General features: G+C 36.5%; 1 protein-coding gene across 12 annotated transcripts in view; it reads left to right on the top strand.

Annotated features, from left to right (window-relative positions):
* ALA2 (aminophospholipid ATPase 2) overlaps nt 1-17,483 on the top strand; it is a 69,470-nt gene that overhangs the window by 33,689 nt on the left and 18,298 nt on the right. For all 12 annotated transcript variants that reach the window (XR_016050545.1, XR_002281354.2, XR_016050546.1 and 9 more), the window contains 6 exons: nt 997-1,093; nt 1,192-1,301; nt 1,414-1,578; nt 7,215-7,369; nt 7,463-7,543; nt 7,721-7,841. Coding sequence is in view for 9 of the 12 variants with exons in the window: in XM_011630608.3 (XP_011628910.1) it covers nt 997-1,093; nt 1,192-1,301; nt 1,414-1,578; nt 7,215-7,369; nt 7,463-7,543; nt 7,721-7,841 (729 nt within the window). In the remaining 3 variants the exon portion in view is untranslated. The remainder of the gene's footprint in view (nt 1-996; nt 1,094-1,191; nt 1,302-1,413; nt 1,579-7,214; nt 7,370-7,462; nt 7,544-7,720; nt 7,842-17,483) is intronic.

Here is a 17,483-nt window from a genome sequence, read left to right as displayed (position 1 = left end):
TTCCTTGCTATAATTGAGTTGCAAGAATAATCGTATCAGTGAGAGTTTATTAACTTTTGAAGAAAAGTATATGCAATTGTGGTGTATACTGGTCTCATTGTAAAATTGTAGAAGAGTTGTACCCTAAGAGATCGGTATCTATACCAACAATATAACCTACCCTCTCAAAGCTATTAGCTCCTAAGTTTCCTACATCACCATAAGAGCTTTGAATATCCATAAATGACTTCTGTATGGAGTATAGACATGTCATCATGACTGCACGTCATCATGGTGACCACCATAAATGACTTATGTACGACCACCATAAATGACTTATGTATAGACTTGTCGTCATGGTGACCACCCATCACCGTGGTGACCATGTGCCATCATATTGATTAACATATGTAGAGGCATGTGGCATCATGGTGACCAAGGTATGGACACGAAAATAATGAGATTCCTCTTGTCCTTGCATTCGGCACATTTTGAGTATAACATTGTAAATATATGATTTGCAGTTATCCACAGCCTAAAAGTTCCTGAAGCATCTTATTTTCTTGACGAATGGATCACATTCTTGTTTCTCTCATGCGAAGCATGTAGGTAGAAAAAAATCTGCTAGGCCATGCAATGGGGGAGAGACTCAAATCTTGGATGAGAAAGGAGGAGGTTTGTATTAGGTTAGCAGCTAGCAGAGAACTTTTGCCTATCATGAATCTTGATAGCTGGCCCCAAATATTTGGGATAGGGCTCGATGATGATGATGATGCAATGAAGGAGACTCAAATTTCCCTACGTTATCTATCCTAAATGGACTTTCAAGTCTCACCTGTAAAGTTTGTATTTGGTAGATGCTCATGTCTACTTCTGGATGATATCTTTTGTACTAGTGCATCAATAAATGAATATATTCCATGTGGTTGGTGCAATGCTTTTTGAACTTGTCTTTTGTTTCTTAGTAATGGAACAAATTCAGGACATTTACTGCAGCTTGCCTGAATTAATTTTCAGATGTAGAATTACTCCGTGCTGTTGGCTGCAATTGTCCAGAGGTTATCAAATTTCTTACAATTATGGCAGTTTGCAATACAGTTGTACCACTTAAGAGGTGATCCAATCTGGTCCACTTGCATCTGCTCTTCATATGTGCATGAGGTTCTGAAACATTTACTGAATAGATGTTATATACCCTCTAATAATTTGCAGTAAGAATGGAGAAGTCTGTTATAAAGCACAATCCCAGGATGAGGAAGCTCTTGTTCTTGCTGCTGGTCGCTTGCATATGGTTCTTGTTGACAAAACTGGGAATATGCTTCGTAATAATTCTTCTTCTTATATAACTTTGGGGTTTGAGGCACTACATTGTGATTACATTTGGGAATTTGTCGCAGTCAACTCATAAAATTTTGTTGGCTGCATATTTTTCAGAAGTGAAGTTTAATGCTTTGACATTGCAATATGAGATCTTGGACACTCTTGAGTTCACCTCTGATCGGAAGCGGATGTCAGTGGTCGTTAAGGACTGCCAATCTGGAAAGATCATTCTCCTTTTGAAGGGGGCTGATGAAGCAATTCTTCCTTGTGCATGTTCCGGTAATTTTATTGTTTAATCTTGATAATCTTGAGAGTTACTGAAAGATTTATAACTTAATAAGATATTCTTGCAAAAGATGCACGTATTTCCTTTGGTAAAATTTCCTCTGCATGTATTCCTGTTCATTACTGTTGTATTGTGTTTATTTTTGCTTATTTCTAATTGGGCTCATTGACCTGTGATGGTTTGTTGGAACTACCTTAACATTGGTTTAATTTAGCTTCCAACTAAAGCTTGAGTTCAGGAACATCAGAGTGCCTTATGAAGCTTTTGTATTTGTAATATTAAATTGTCAAAAGAATATGGTATTACATCAGTAGTACAATGAAATCAACACATCTATGAGAGAGTGTACATTTGAACATGTATTATATGTAATATATGTAGTGTTTCAAAAAGCGGACCGCCCAGTGTCTGGGTGGCCGCCTAGGCGGTTCTGGGGGCCTGGGCGCATCACCTAGGCCTAGGGCCCAAAAAAAGCGGATATCCCTGGGTGCCTAGGCAGCCACCCAAGGCCTGCGCCCTGCCCAGGGGCTGAAATGCCCCTCGTTGAGGGTATTTTTGGGTCATTTTTTTAATACTAAAAGTGCAAAATTGTGGGTTTTAGATTCATTTGAAACCTAGAACCCATTAGAGCTTATTTTAGAAAGAGAAAAACCTAAAAAAAACAAAAATTCTACTGGGCTGCCGAGGTTCTGGGTGCCTGCCTAGGCATTGGGCGGCTTGGACCCCTCAACCGCCTAGGTGCCGCCTAGCGCGTTTTGAAACATTGGATATATGTTTGTGCTTACTATGTATGATTTGAAATTCAATAATTAACCATGTATACTGCCTCATTAAATTCCACAGTCTTGGCCTTCCATTTTTCAACTATGTTAGCTATTGACAAAACACTAGCTTCCATGATCTTGTTGTCCACTTATTACCTCACTGAGCAAGTGCCTAGTGCATCTAAAACCTAGACTACATTCTCCTAGAGTCAGTACTGCCTGTGCATACCACCTTATGCTGTCAAGAAATGCCTCTTCAATTCTTATTGAACTCATAGGTTAAATTCTACTCAAACTAGACATGGTGACACTTGAACTGATTTAGAACCATTGACCCCTAATGGGCTAGTACTGTATTTCATCGCTGTTACTGTTTCAGATTAACCACCATTGCACTGGATTACTGCTTGATCTGTATCTAAATTCAGCTTTCCTGCCAATTCGAATTGGAATCCATTCAATCTCTCATTTATTCTTTGATGTAAAACCTCAGCTCTTTGGATATATTTTGAAATCTCTCTATTGATGTCCCTTTTGTTGTGAAATTTGAATTTCAAACATTCCTCTGACTGTCTTTTTTTTGAGATAAACATTCCTATGACTTTTAATCTTATCTAGTTATGTTTTATGGGTTTCATCCCCAATATGAGAAAGTGTGTTCTATTCCAATTTACACAATGGAGGGTAAAATTGTGTTATCACCATATGGGCAATAATTTAGATGTAGTGTCTGTAACACTTCAAGAGCTCTCATTCATAAGACTGCCCCATCCTTTTATGTAAAGTAAAATAGTAGTAGACACATTTGATGGACGATTACATGGTCGCACAAGATTGATTTTTTAAATCAGTTTTGGCAAACTATTGTTTCCACATTATGAAGATGTGAAGAAAAGCGACATGATGAATTATTGTGAATGTTCCCCTCAATTTGAACTCATGCAATGGTTTCTCTAAACCTGTCCAGTGGAAGATCTTGAGATGGCTCATGTGACCCCTTAGTAACTGTGTTTTAAAAAGCAGGATGCGGCGGTGTGGGGGCCGATGCAGGTTGATGTGGTCCGGATGCGGGTGCATCACGGTGATGCGATCAATAAATATTAAAAAATTCTAAAAAATCTAAAAAAATAGGTTAATGCATAGAAAAAAATATGGAGGTGATATATGTGATAGTAGGTATTTTAGTTTATTCATTAACTCCTAAAGTATTAGCAGTCAGAGATTTTGTATGTACTATCCCTTGATAGAAATAACAAACTTGAAACTTGAAACTAGCTTTATAAAATATTCAACAAGCAACAACCATAAGTACAAATTTGCAACCACAAACTTTAAAGTTACAAAATAGTGATAGTACAAACTAAAAGTCCATGTCTTTATGAAGATTAAAGAGTTTTGAAGTCAAGCTCAAGAAGAGTTAATACAATCAATCATTCATCATAGAAGTCATCTTGAGAGTCGATTTTGAAGTCAATTTTTCAAATATTAATCAGAGAAGTCATCTTGAGAGTCTTCATGTGTATCATCATCAATATCGTCCTCGGTGGCCTCCGCATATTCTTCTTCCTCGATCTCCTCTGAGTCAGCTCCCTCCTCCTCGACCTCTGGAGCTATTGTACGAGTGTGACTAGGCCCAGCTCTACTCCTTTGTGCTCTAGTGTTAGGCCGATCTTCTTCATTAGCCCCTGCTGCTAGCTCGACATCAAGCCATGTAAGATCCTCAGCCTCAAACACACGCTCTAGTCTTGGATCCGTGGTTCACTCACTTGTGTAATCACCTTCAGCTTAATACAATTGAATAGGGCTGAGCTGCATGCGCTTTTGATACCTCTTCCTAAGCTGTTCATTATATCGCACATAAACCAAATCATTCAACTTCTTCTGCTCCAACGTTTTTCTTTTTCTGGTATAGAGCTGTGGTATAAAATTGAAATTAGATAAATTAGATTTTAGAAAATTGAAAAGTAAAATTGAAATCAAAGAAATAAGTATTAAGGAGTAAGGACTTACATGCTCAAATGCTCTCCAATTGTGTTCACAACTAGACAAGCTGCATATAATTTAACACTCGAATAGCAAGACATTGTAGATTTGGTGTCTCGCCTCCATATAATGCCCACCATGCAGTTGTATAATATTTTATAATTTAGATTATAAATAAAAATTAAGGGTAAACAATGGAACTATACATAAAGTCATAGACAAGTAAGGGTACTTTTAGCCTTTACCTAGATCTGTAATGTCCCTATTTCGAATAGCAATCTCTCTCCCAAAGTTTTCCAAGCTTAACTTGAACTTAATCAATTCATGGCTCTGGATCTCATCTCGGATATCTTTGTCAGGAACCAACCTCTCAAGCACATCTAAGAACCCACCATTTATTACACGATCTGACTCAATGGATGGGTGCTTGTAGTGAAGAGATGGATTTAGAAAGTAATCGGCTGAATGGAGGTGCCTGTGAAGCTGAGTATCCCATCTCCTATCAATAATTTCAAGTATGGCCTTGCATTTATTTTCGTCACCCTTTAAAACATTTTTTATCTCTGATCTTGCCATAGTCATTGCCTCATGTATGTAGCCCATGGCGGGTTTCATATCACCATCAACTAGTCGAAGCACTCTCACTAAAAGGTGAGCCACCTCCAATGCAAGAATTATTTGACTCCAAAAAGATGTACTCAGAATAATTTGTTCAACCTTTATCCCATCTCGATTCTTTGACCATTTACTCTGACTCCATTGCTCTGAAGCAAACATGATTCTCAAGGCAATTTTTTGCTTGGCTAGGCTTCAAAGAGTGATAAATGACGTGGCAAATCTAGTGATACCTGGTGTCATTAATTCTTTGTTCTTTGTAAAAGTCCTCATCATCCTTAGGACCATGGTGTGATTGTAAATAAATCTAACAAACAAAATAGCTCTGAAAATCACCCCACTAAATAAATATGTTGTACCCATTTCCTTAAGTATAAGATTAACACATTGATCTGTGCAAGGAGTCCAAAACATATGCGTCATTTTCAAAGTAAAAAAATGACCAGCTGTAGCATAATTGGCACCATTGTCAATGACAATTTGTACCACATTTTTCTCTCTAGCAAACTCTACAATCCCATCCATGAAGCCACATAAGTATGTAGACTTGTCTGATGCATCAACATACTTAACAAAAAAGACAGTTAACCAAAAAATTAATGAATGCCCTTTACTTTCTATCGGATCAACCATCACACATAATAGTGGCCCCATATTTCTCCCACCCTTCTCTTTGAGAAATCAAAATTTTGTTAACATCAAATACAACATCCTTCAATAAGGGCTCCCTAACCTTATGTAGTGAAGGAGGAACAAGTCCGGGCCATATTACCCAATTTCCTGGACCATACATGCAAAACTATCGAGGGTTATAATATTAAAAGGAATGCTGGCCCTATAAAGCCACTTTGTAATAAACTTGCATACCGACTTCCTCTGTTCTTTCTTATATCGATTTTCAATTGTGGTTTGTTTTGTTTTTTTCCTCTTCTTTTGAACCACAATTTCGGGGCTAGGGGTGAAAAAAAACATCTATTGGCCCCTTAGAGAGAGGTGTTTAGTTTTCAATACTCTCACCATTATTTATAACCCTCTCTCTTGAGATTGGAGTACTCCTTGCCTCATTGCAATTTATGATATATCATCATCATCAAATAATTGCACATCATCAATTAATTATTTTCTTTTAGTTTTTTCTTCTCTTTTTCTTTTTTCAAGCTATCCATGTATTCTCTAATCTCCCTTTTTATCGCCACGGTAGCTTGTGGGCATGCTCTTACATTCCTATAAATACCAGCTAATTGTTCTTTTCGCCAAAAAATACCACCCATATAAGTATTTCCACAGAGCATGCAAATCACACAATTTCGATCTTTCGGATTTTTAAGTTTGGCATATTTCTAAGCCGGATCCTTATTACTAGAAGATTGGGAAGAAGACATTGCCCCAAAAAAAAATTATTGTAGAAGGAAAAAAAAGTTACCCGTTCTTGAAGCAAGTATCGATTTCTTCAAGGCCTTTGAAACCGTCGATTTGTCGTCCCAAGTTCACCTAAACTTGCTCAAATCAAGACCCAAAAGGTACATATCAATAACCAAGTATCAAAAAATGCACAAATCGAAGAACTCCAACGAAAAAAATTTCCATGTAAATTTTTCTTTTGATCAATTGGATCACAAAAAAGCATGAATGTGGCTCAAAAATTTTGTTTACCTTTTCCCCTAAATTTTAAAGGTCAAAATGACCTTTTTGCCCATCCCTGATGGGCATTGTTTTGAAAAAAAAATTGCGGAACACTATGCAGCCTGATGCGCCCTATGCGCTATGTGGCTCTGATGCGGAGCATATGAGGGCCCATCTCTCCAAACCTTATATACGGTCATTTCTGATGCGGTGCTTAGTGCATAGCGCATGATGCGGCCGGATATGCAGCGATGCGACCGCATTTTAAAACACTGCTGATTAATTGTCCAAAACAATAGAAAGCACATGAGCTTGTATTTTGTGCCTCTAATTTTTATTCCAGCATCCTTGTGTTGTGCAATACATGGATGAGCACCTTTAAGTCTATGTTAGGTTTGAGGGCCACGTATATATTGTACATCTGTACATTATTCTTTTTTTTGTTTTCGGGGTATTCCACTCTCATTAGTTGATTAAAAAAGTACATGGTGGCCTGGTTAATTTTATCATTCTCATCTCTCTCTCTTGTTTGTTAAGGTTGAGAAATAAGATTAGCTTGTATTTTAGTTTTGTATGCCACTCATCTCTGTATGGTTTTTCATGTGCATGTTTTCTAAGATTAGTTATACTGAACTCCTCTTTAGGACAACAAATAAGGACATTTGTTGAAGCTGTAGAACAGTATTCACAACTAGGGTTACGGACTCTCTGCTTGGCATGGCGTGAATTGACACAAGATGAATATCATGAATGGTCACTGTTGTTTAAAGAAGCAAGTGGTACATTAGTAGATAGAGAGGTGAGCCATATCCCTATGCTGTTCCCTCTGACTTTGTTTATGTCCGGACTATTATGAGCTGTGATTGATATAATTTATTTTACTCCTTTTTAGTGGAAAATAGCCGAGGTTTGTCAGCGGTTGGAGCGTGATCTTGAAATTCTCGGTATCACTGCTATCGAAGATCGTCTACAGGTGGACTAAAAGAAATTGCTACTGTAGTGTGAACTTCGTGGTCATTCCATTGCTTTTATACTATGAAATTAAAGGACACCTTTAGAATGTTGAATACACATAAAGGGTGTGTTTCCATAGGCTTACATTTAAAGTTATCCTCATGCTATTTTTTTCCTTTTTCTTTTTAATTTTCAGGATGGTGTTCCAGAAACAATTGATATACTCAGAAGAGCTGGGATTAACTTTTGGATGCTGACTGGTGATAAACAGAATACAGCCATTCAAATTGCACTCTCTTGCAATTTCATTTCTCCAGGTTTGTTCATATTCTCTATTTTAAAGTAGAAACAAAATCTTAACTTTATAAATCCAAAAAAATATTTTTGAATTTTTATTATATATTTGATAGTTGAAATTCATTTGATGTGGAACAACAGATGTACTTTTGTAATATGTGCAACTTGGAATTGGGGTTGATATGGTTTTACTCGTCCTTTGCCATTTTGTTTTGGTTTCAAATGGATGAATGTAAAAACACACTTTAGACAGACAAGTGAGTAACCCAATGTCTATGATCGATTGTAGGTTATTGTAGGTCTTGAACATATATGATGCTCATATAGATACACATCTGATGTATCAGAAATACCTTAAAATATGCCTTGAAATCCAAGGAGTGTTTGCTCTATGAGTTACTTTGCTCATCAGGATCTTTTATTGGTTTTAATATGATCTTCCTAATTTACTCACGAGTTATCCTTTGTTTAAAGTACATGTTATACTGGTTGACTCATCCATTTGACTGGTTTCTTGTTTTTGGAAATAGTGATCAATGACTGAACTTCTGTATCTATTAAAATTCGATTTAGAAAGAAGCTTGGAATAAATTGTCGATTAATTGTAGATTAGCATTTCACAAGTAATGACGTCAGCCAGACTTATATATTAGATGAGAGATTTGAAATAGACTTATCTATGACATGGCAAAGCTCATATGACAAAATGGTTATGGTAGGGTAGAATTGATCATGCAAATATTAAGTTGGGAAAAGGGCGCTATCCGCCTTTGGTGAACTTCCATTCAATGTACACCTTCCAGTCCACGGAAAACTCATGACCGCACCAAACTTTTAATAATAGGACACTAAACCCCCTCCTTCACTTTTTTCACGATCCAAATGCCCTTTTAACCCTATTCTTTATTCTATTCCCACCTTTAACCCATGTCCCTTAAAACTTCCCTAAATTCATAACCGATTGAAACTCCTCTCTCTCTACCCCTTCTCCATCTATAGCCACGCAACTAGATGCCCCTCTCTATCTCTCTCTGGTTGTGAAACCCTAAGCCCCACCCATCGCTCTCTCCCCCCATCCTTCCCTCCCTCTCTCTCATCTCAAACCTTTTGTGATCTTCCCCCCTCTCTCTTTCCCATCCTCCACACATACTCTTTCACCCCCTTCCTCATTAACTCTCTCTACCCATTCTTCAAGCTCTCGCTCTCTTTTTTGAATCATTTTAGAGAGAGAAAGGGGTGACAGGTTGGGTAGGTAGAGATGAAGAGATGGGGAAGAGGTCGATAAAGGGAGAGGGGTATCAACTCCGAGATGGTCAGTCCCATGCCGGTCATGTTGCACCCAAGCTAGGGTAAAGGAGGATGGCTGTGTTAGGTTGGTAGCAAGTGTAAAACTTTTATTACATCTATTTTTATGAATCTTAAACCAATGTTATTTGTTATTTCTAAGGTGTTCCCAAAAAATGACATATTGTATTAGCACCCAGGTGCAGTGAGAAATGAGCAAGGGTTAGTTAGAATGTTCCCTGGAAGCGACACCGCAACGATGGCCAGTTGTGGTGCGTAGTAGGCAAGGGTTCGCATGCCATTCCATGTGCAGCATCAACCTATAATTTGGTTCAAGTGGACCATGTTAAAAGGGCAAGGGCAAGGGCCCAAAAGGACATTAATGGAAATAGTGAGACGAGATATGGTGACCTATGGTCTGACAGAGGATGTGCCCTTAATAGAGTAGAATGGCAGAACACGACTCATGTAGTCGACCCCAAATGGTTGGAATAAGGCTCAGATGATGATGGTTAAAAGGTGAGAATATAATAAAGAATATAAGCTAAAATAGTTATTTGGAGAGTTAAAATATGAGGGAGGGGGTGTAGTATTCAATTATTAGAAGTTTGGGAGGGTCCATGGGTTTTTGTGGACCTGAGGGTGTATGCGGGATGAATGTCCACCAATGGGGGGTGAGTGTCCTTTGCAGTATTAAGTTTAGGAGATTTGGATTTGGGTTGTAGTTGATGGTTAGGTTGTGTTTTAACTATGGTTAGAGTTGTGGAAATAGGATGTGAATGAAGAAACTAGGATCTATGATTAGCATGAGACACTTGGAATGGTTTAGCGTTAGGGTTAGAAGCAAACAACCATCTGACATAGATATTGAAGCGTAAAAACATTACAATTGATGATGCCATCAATGTCCTTCAAGGTCGTCAAGATTGGATTGAAGGTTTAAATGGGGTGGGCACCAGTTCGATCGGACTAGCCGGAATAGACCTGCTCATCAATTAGCCTGGTAAAAATAAAATAAAAATAAAAATAAAAAACAAATATAAAAAATGAAAACTAGGAAAAATTGAATGATTTTAGAAAATTATTAGGAACCAAAATAAAATAATAACACGCCATTTGTCTGTATCTCAACATTCTCAGTAGTTCTATTGAAGTGTACAAGAACCAAAAGTAAAATTAGAAAGCAAATAAAAACAAAAATCCAGAAAAAAAAACCTAATTTCTATATACAAAAGGATACATGTTAGCTGCCAAATAAGTAGAACTAATAACAAGTACACTTATGAAAGTGAAAACAACCATTAAATTGAATACACGAAACAACTCATTGCATTTTTTTTTAATAAAAATATCCTTTCTTGGGAAAACCTTAAATGTTTGGAAAGTTTTTTATTTTTTCTAGATATAAAACAAACAACTCACAAAAGGGAGCAATAAGCTCACTTGGGTCTTGAACTTGGGTAGATTGACGACTCGAATCTTCTATAGTTCTATTAAGTGTTGAAGAACCAAAAGTAAAAGAAAAAAGGAAAGCAAATAAAAAGGACAAGCAAATGAAGTGTTAAAGAACATAAAGTTAAATAAGAAAAGCAAATGCAAATGAAAATCCAAAAAATCCTAATATCTATATAGTAAAAGATGCATATAAGCTACCAAATAAGTAAAATTAGAACAAATAAACTTACTACAGAAAAAACAACCATTAAATTGTATACATGGAACAACCCATTGCATTATTCTTTTTTTTTTTTTTTGTAAATCATTTCTTAGAAAAATCTTTCAATATAAAAAGTTTTATATTTTTTGTAGACATAAAACAAACCAATCACAATAGGGAGTAATAAGATTTCTTGGATTTGAACTAGGGTGGATTGATAGCTCGAATCCTCTCCGAAAAGTGCTTTATTTTGACCAAAGATTTGGGTTTTTTTGGTGGTGGGGAAGGGCCCTTTTTTTTTTTTTTTGGGTGGGGGGCAAGGGGAGAGAGAGAGAGAGAGAGAGAGAGAATTGTCGAAGTAGCTCTCTTTAAAATTGCACTTTGAGGAAAAATTGCCAAAGTAGCTCTCTCTCTCTAAGTTACATTTTTTAACCTTCAAACCCCCTTATATATAAAAATATCCTGAACTATTTCGAAAGAATGAGAAAAGTCCCCCAAAATGATGATATTTGGTTTGAAAACTATAGAAATTTTAGTTTGGTTTTTTTTTTCAAGCCATAGTGGGACCAGTTGATTCATGTCTATCTGTTCTGTGTTGGGATTAGACTGCCCAAAATGCCCACCTGGTTCCCGGTCCGTTCCTATTTTTCCGATTTGTATTGGTTTTAATATCATTCAATTCATTAAAGATTAGACCTACCCAATGTTGAGGAACGCAGATTCGGTCCAGGCGGATCAAGATACTTGGGCGACCTGCAAAAATGAGGGGGCCTCTAGGCCTTTGAATGTGATGTTATGGAAGTTTTGTTGGTTACTAAACGTTCCCTGATTGATTGTAGCGATCATATATTTTCATTAAAAAACATGGCTTCACAATTTTTTGTCTGTGTTCTTTTATTGTGTAGTTCAAACTTAAGCATAGATGACTTTGAAACTTGAATTTGAATGACTAAAACTTTAACTAAGTGAAATTGCCTAAAATTCATTTATTATACAGCAATAGAAAGTATCAAAACCAAAAAGTGTTAATATTTCATTGCAAGGCATGTCTCACGACTCACAAAAAGTCACTACTCAAAGGACAAAATTGCAAAACTCTATACAAATCTGATTAACTCAAAATTGAGATTGGTTTTATTGTAACAACACATCCATCCCCACGACTAGCATTAGATGCACTTGAATATGATTATGATGCCAAGCCATCATGATCAAAGTCATCCCCCTTTCTCGTCATATACATCTTCTTCTCTAGTAACATCTAAGTCATCTTCCTCCTCCTCCTCTCTTACTCTCCTGGTCCTCTTTCGCTTCTCCTTTGAGATCTCGTAGCTTGTATAAGCTCAATGCGGTTCTAGCTGCCTTATGAACTTGGGTCCATGTCAAGCTCTCTCCTGCGAATGCTAGTTCATCCCCAAATTCTTTCTTAACCACTTGTTGGCATCATCCATATTCTTTCACAACGATGTAGTTGATTGTATTGTGCTTCACGTGAAAATAAGGTCATTCAGTCTCTTTTGGCCTATTTCTCTTGTTTGTATGTATGTGTTGCATAATGCATGACTACAGCGTTAAATACTTATGACTCAAAATAATAAAATACATGTTAGGGTTGTAGGAGACGAGGGCAATTGGTGAAACCGCAAATGTGTTAGTTAAGAATTTATCGTCTCGAATGTGTTGAAGTTGCGCTCAAAACCGTACAATGTTCAAGTTCTAAATTTGTCGAGCCGTCATCGACAAGTGAATTGGTGCTCTGTCCATGATTGGCCCAACATGAAGCAACGATGCATAGTCTATATTTGTGAATATATTTATATGTCAAGTTAGGCCTTCGAAGTTAGAAGTTAGAAGTTAGAACTAAGTACTTAAAGTAATTAATACACCATCAAGAAATAAGTTTTCAACTTGTATGGTTAGATTTTCATCCTTCACCCTATTGTGATATCCATCCCATGTGTCCATATTGAATATCAATACTTGTCAAGATCCATAGAGACTTTGCCTTGAACATCTAGTTGAGCTTCCAATTGCACTGGCTTATTGGTTACATGAAATAACCCTTAGACTCTATCTTAGGATCAGAATGGTAATAAATAGGTTTATATAGTACCCTGCTAGGTGCAGGGCCCTCTCCAGCTGTGAATTCCATTTGCTTTTCTAACAATTCTCAAAATAGGGGCATATTTACTTTCCTCTATTTTCAAGATCCTCTTGGTCTCTTCTTTTGCAATCTCCATTGCCTTGTAAATATGCTCCTTTGCCGGAGCCATCTCATTATTCATAAGCCGCAAAACTTTGGAAGTGGCTAAAAAAGATCTAGGTAGTAGTGCACCCCATTCTAAAACCGGGGTGCCTTAACAATATCACATGCATTTTTCCCATTTGTATCCTTGAACCACTTGCTGTGCATCGAATTTGAAGAGAAAAACATGATTCTGAGTTCAACTTTTTTGCTTTGAAATCGATTTTAAAGACAAGTAAGAAGTAGCAAACCTTGCGACCTCTGGCGTCACCAACTCTCCGTTTTCTTTGTGTAGTTCTTCATCATGGTTGAGACATGTATGTGACTGTATATGAAACTGCAACAGTTCTTGCTGTCTTGAGTATTCCTTCCACCACTTTCATTTTGCTGATTGCCTCGAGCATGAGGTCAATGAAATGCGACACGCACTAGAAAATGCATGACCTCTTCATCTCCATGGCCAGCAGCCAACATATTGGCTTTAGCCATGTTCGTAAATACTACTTGCACCACATATGCCTGCCCTACCTCCTCAATACACTTATTTACTAAATCAAATGTGAAATTTGCATGATGAATCTTGTTAAATGCATCAATGAACACCCCACCTATGAGGACAATTCACCATTAAGTTTATAATGCTTCTAGTCCTCTTATTGGTCCATGATCTATCACTATGGTGATGCCACTCTTGCCCTATGTATCTCTGTGGGTTTTAAGGGACTCATTCTTGAGCTCTACCTCCTTCAATTGGGTTCCTTGAGCTCATAAGGCCTAGGGCCCTTATCACGTAGCCCAAACTGTTCCACTGTTTGCAGCATAGCTTGGAAGCTCTTAAAGCTATTAGTATTGAATGGCAGATTTGCTTTATAAGACCATTGGGCTAAAAATTGAGACACTTGAGCCCACTCATTCTTCTTAAAAGGGGTACACAATTTTAGTTTGCTCCCTTTTTCGAACCACCTCCTCAGGTTCAGGAGGTGGGGGGAGTAAGAATCAATAGGCGATGACTTGCAAAGTATGACGAGGTAAGGCATCCTCTTTTGGAGCAGCCGATTCCTCCCAATGGACACATTTATTTGGAGGATACAAATCCTAGATGAACCATCGAGAAGAATAAGAGGAGCAAGCCTTGAATGGATGATACCTTTAGATCATTTTAGTTTATTACAGTTGTTTGTACTTTCAGTTTGGGTGCAGTTTGTATAGAGCCTAGGCTCTAAACAATCAAATTAGAGCCTACCTTCAAATAGTGTCGACAAATGTGGTTTCAGTACTGGAAATCACTGTGATAGCCTTAAAATATATTTTCATATTTATTTATAAAGTTTAAGGCTTCAAAAATAGTGTAGATCAATCGATCTATGAAAACTTGAAAATTTTGAAAATTGACCATAAAAAAATGTGTTACAAAATACACTACTTTCAAAGCTTGAAATCTATTTTTTTTCTCATGTCCATGCATCTTGATGTCGAGATGATCAAGTTGAAGATATTTGAGCATCAAAACAACCTCTTCTAGTGAAAGTTTTGAGGTAGGCTCAAATTTGATTGTTTAGAGCCTCGGCTCTTTATAAACTTTTCCCTTTAAGTTTTGATTTCAATTATTTTTGCTTAAAAAGAGGCACAAATACGGTATTTTACCTTAAGTTAGGGACTTTGGGTATTTTATTTCAAGTTAGTTTAATTTGGGACTGTTTGGTCTTTTTTATTGTGGAGAAGGGTATTAATGGGTTACGTAATTACTTAAATTATACAAGCAGGTGCTGGAAGATGGGGACTATTCGTGGTGACTTTGAAAGGAAGGAAAACAGAAAACGAGGCTTTTGCTCCCTTCTTAGGGTTTTGGGGAGGAAACAGTTGGTTTCCTTTAAATTTGTACTTGTGCTTTGCTTGAAATTTGTTACTTTTATGTTTTCTTCATAAAAAATCTACATCAATTGATAGTAGAGCGTAGGGTTTGTGATCTCGATGATTTTTTTCCTAAGGTTTGTGATTTTGGTGAATCCATGGCAGCAAGAAATGGTCAAGGAAGAGGAGCTCTCATAGATATATCTCATGACGTTAGAGACAGGGATTTAAGATCCTAAAAGGTACGTTCAGCAGCTTGCAAAACAACTCGCGGGCATCACTGATGGGCTCTGCCCAAGATGTTGAGTACAACCCTTTTCACAGTCGTGCTACTCATAAGGAGTCGAATGAAGAGGAAAATGATAGAAAACCTTGATGTGGGGAATTGTATTCTAGGGTTTTCGATTTGAAGCTGGACATCTGGCTGAGGTTGTTTCCAAAATCAGTAGGTTGTAGATGGAATTCGCCATCAATCTTCAACTTATGCTTAGATGAAAAACAAGAGCTTGTAGGAGATCCGATCTATAATAATGAAAAAGATTTCATGGTTGAACCGATGATCCCTGATGAAGAAAAAGATGAAGGGATCTAAGGAGAATCAATAAGTGCAGTTGTGAGTTTGACCATTGCATCTGATGCTCATCCCGTAGATGCACCCTTGGTTTGTTCTAGGGCTGAACTTAGGTAATCTCAACAAGATTTTGGCTAAACAGACAATCGATATGCAATGACCCTTTATATGCTTTCTACCAATTTCAAAGCACCAGCCTCAATGCACAACTATTGTGTCTTCATTGTGCCGGAATTCCATATGTCTAAGGATCCAAAACATAATGTTTGGTTTGAAGACTAATGCAAACTTCATCTTAACTTGCTTCAAAACTCAGGTATAAGTTTCTCTAACTAGGGGACTCTGATGCAAAGCAAAATTATTTTTTATTCGTAATTTTTGTTTAATTTCAAATGATGTGTATTTTAATTTTAATTTTAGAATTTATTTTTATGGTTTTTAAGTTTGTTAAGGGATTCTAAGGTTTTTCTATATTTTTAAGATTTTAGCAGTTGTTTAGAAAAGTATTTGGGGTACTTATGGGATATTTTGTTTTATTAAGGATAAAAATGTCAGTATGAGATTTATTGTAATTAGGACTTTTATTTTAATTAGAATTAGGATTTCTTGGGCTCTAAGTAAGGTCTTTTATTACAAACAAGGCTCTATGTAAAGCATTTAGGATAGGGAGAGTTTTGAAATCTTTTATATAGTTAACCAGTTAGGAGCTATGAAGCCTGGCTTGTGGGCTTTCTCTTTAGTTTTCCAATTTATATATTATTTGATTTTCTCCCTTGTGAAATTCTCTCTACATCTGTGGGCGCCCTTTCTTCGATGCCTCTTAAGCCGAAATGACCGTGGCTTAGAAATTGAGTCCCTTTCCTAAGCATATTAATTGTCTTCTAGTCCAAAAATGTCTATAGATCTTGTCGTATCATCATATTTTACTTCTTTCTTGTTTTGGGCTCCCATATAAATGATACAACATCTCCTTCCTCACGTGCACAAGTGCTTGAGTACATGGGGCTGCATCCCCTCTAATGCTGGCCAAATACCTTTTTAATTGATTAATGCTGACATTATATTTCTTTTAACTATACTTACATGCAACCCCATCCTTGTTTCCAACCTAGATCAACTTCTCTATTAGAACTTGAAGAAGAGATTGTTACCTACAACCTCAATTATCACCTAATCATGAAAATTGTAGAAAACCACCAAAATCAATCTTGAATAATATACTATAAGTTTAAATATATTCAGAAAAGAAAAATACAATTAACCAAATAACCCAATCAAATTTAAGTGCTAAATGTAACATCGCATGCTAGAAAACTTTTAAAGATATACAACATGAAAAACTAGATAAATGCACAAAAGAAAAATCCAATTACCCAAATTTTCAATGCAGAAAATTAGCCAATTTTTTAAAAAGAACACAAACCAATCGAGAAGGGACATTAAATTTCTTAATTTACAAATCTAATCTATTGAAGCAATAAGTATTTAGTATCTGGTAGTTTACTTAAATTGAACATGTAGTCTAACAAGAACAACTTAAACTCAAGTATTGAATCAATAACATAACCCATCCTAGAAATCAAGCAAATGAAAATTGCAATAAAGTAAATATGCAAAAAAGTCACTAATGTCACGTTGAATATTAAAAAAGAGATCATAGAAAATTTATAAAGGGGCAATAAAATCTAGCATGCTTGATTTTATTGATATTCTTTCCGGATTGATTTACCCAATTTTAATGAATGCAAAAAAACTCCAAATAAACCCATTCTTTAATAAGGGACCTATAATCCAAACCCAAAAATGGAAAAAAATACAAATAAACAATAAACAAATTGAAAAAACAAATCAAAAGCTAACATTTATATATACATATATTTGCTTCTTGCAAGAAAATGGATGTGCAAGTGCGCCGAGCTAGCCGTTGCTTCTTGCTTTCGAGCCAGCGAATATATCACAAATTGTTTTTTGGGAAAATTTCGTATAGAACCCTAATTCCTCGTATTATTTCATGGTAGACCCTCTTTCCGTTTTTCTTTCAAGCGTCATAAGGA

This window comes from Amborella trichopoda, chromosome 2 (genome assembly GCF_054954075.1).
Source record: "Amborella trichopoda isolate Santa Cruz 75 chromosome 2, AtrichopodaSantaCruz75HAP2 v2.0, whole genome shotgun sequence".
Taxonomy (NCBI): domain Eukaryota; kingdom Viridiplantae; phylum Streptophyta; class Magnoliopsida; order Amborellales; family Amborellaceae; genus Amborella; species Amborella trichopoda.
This window is presented reverse-complemented; position numbering and strand designations above follow the sequence as displayed.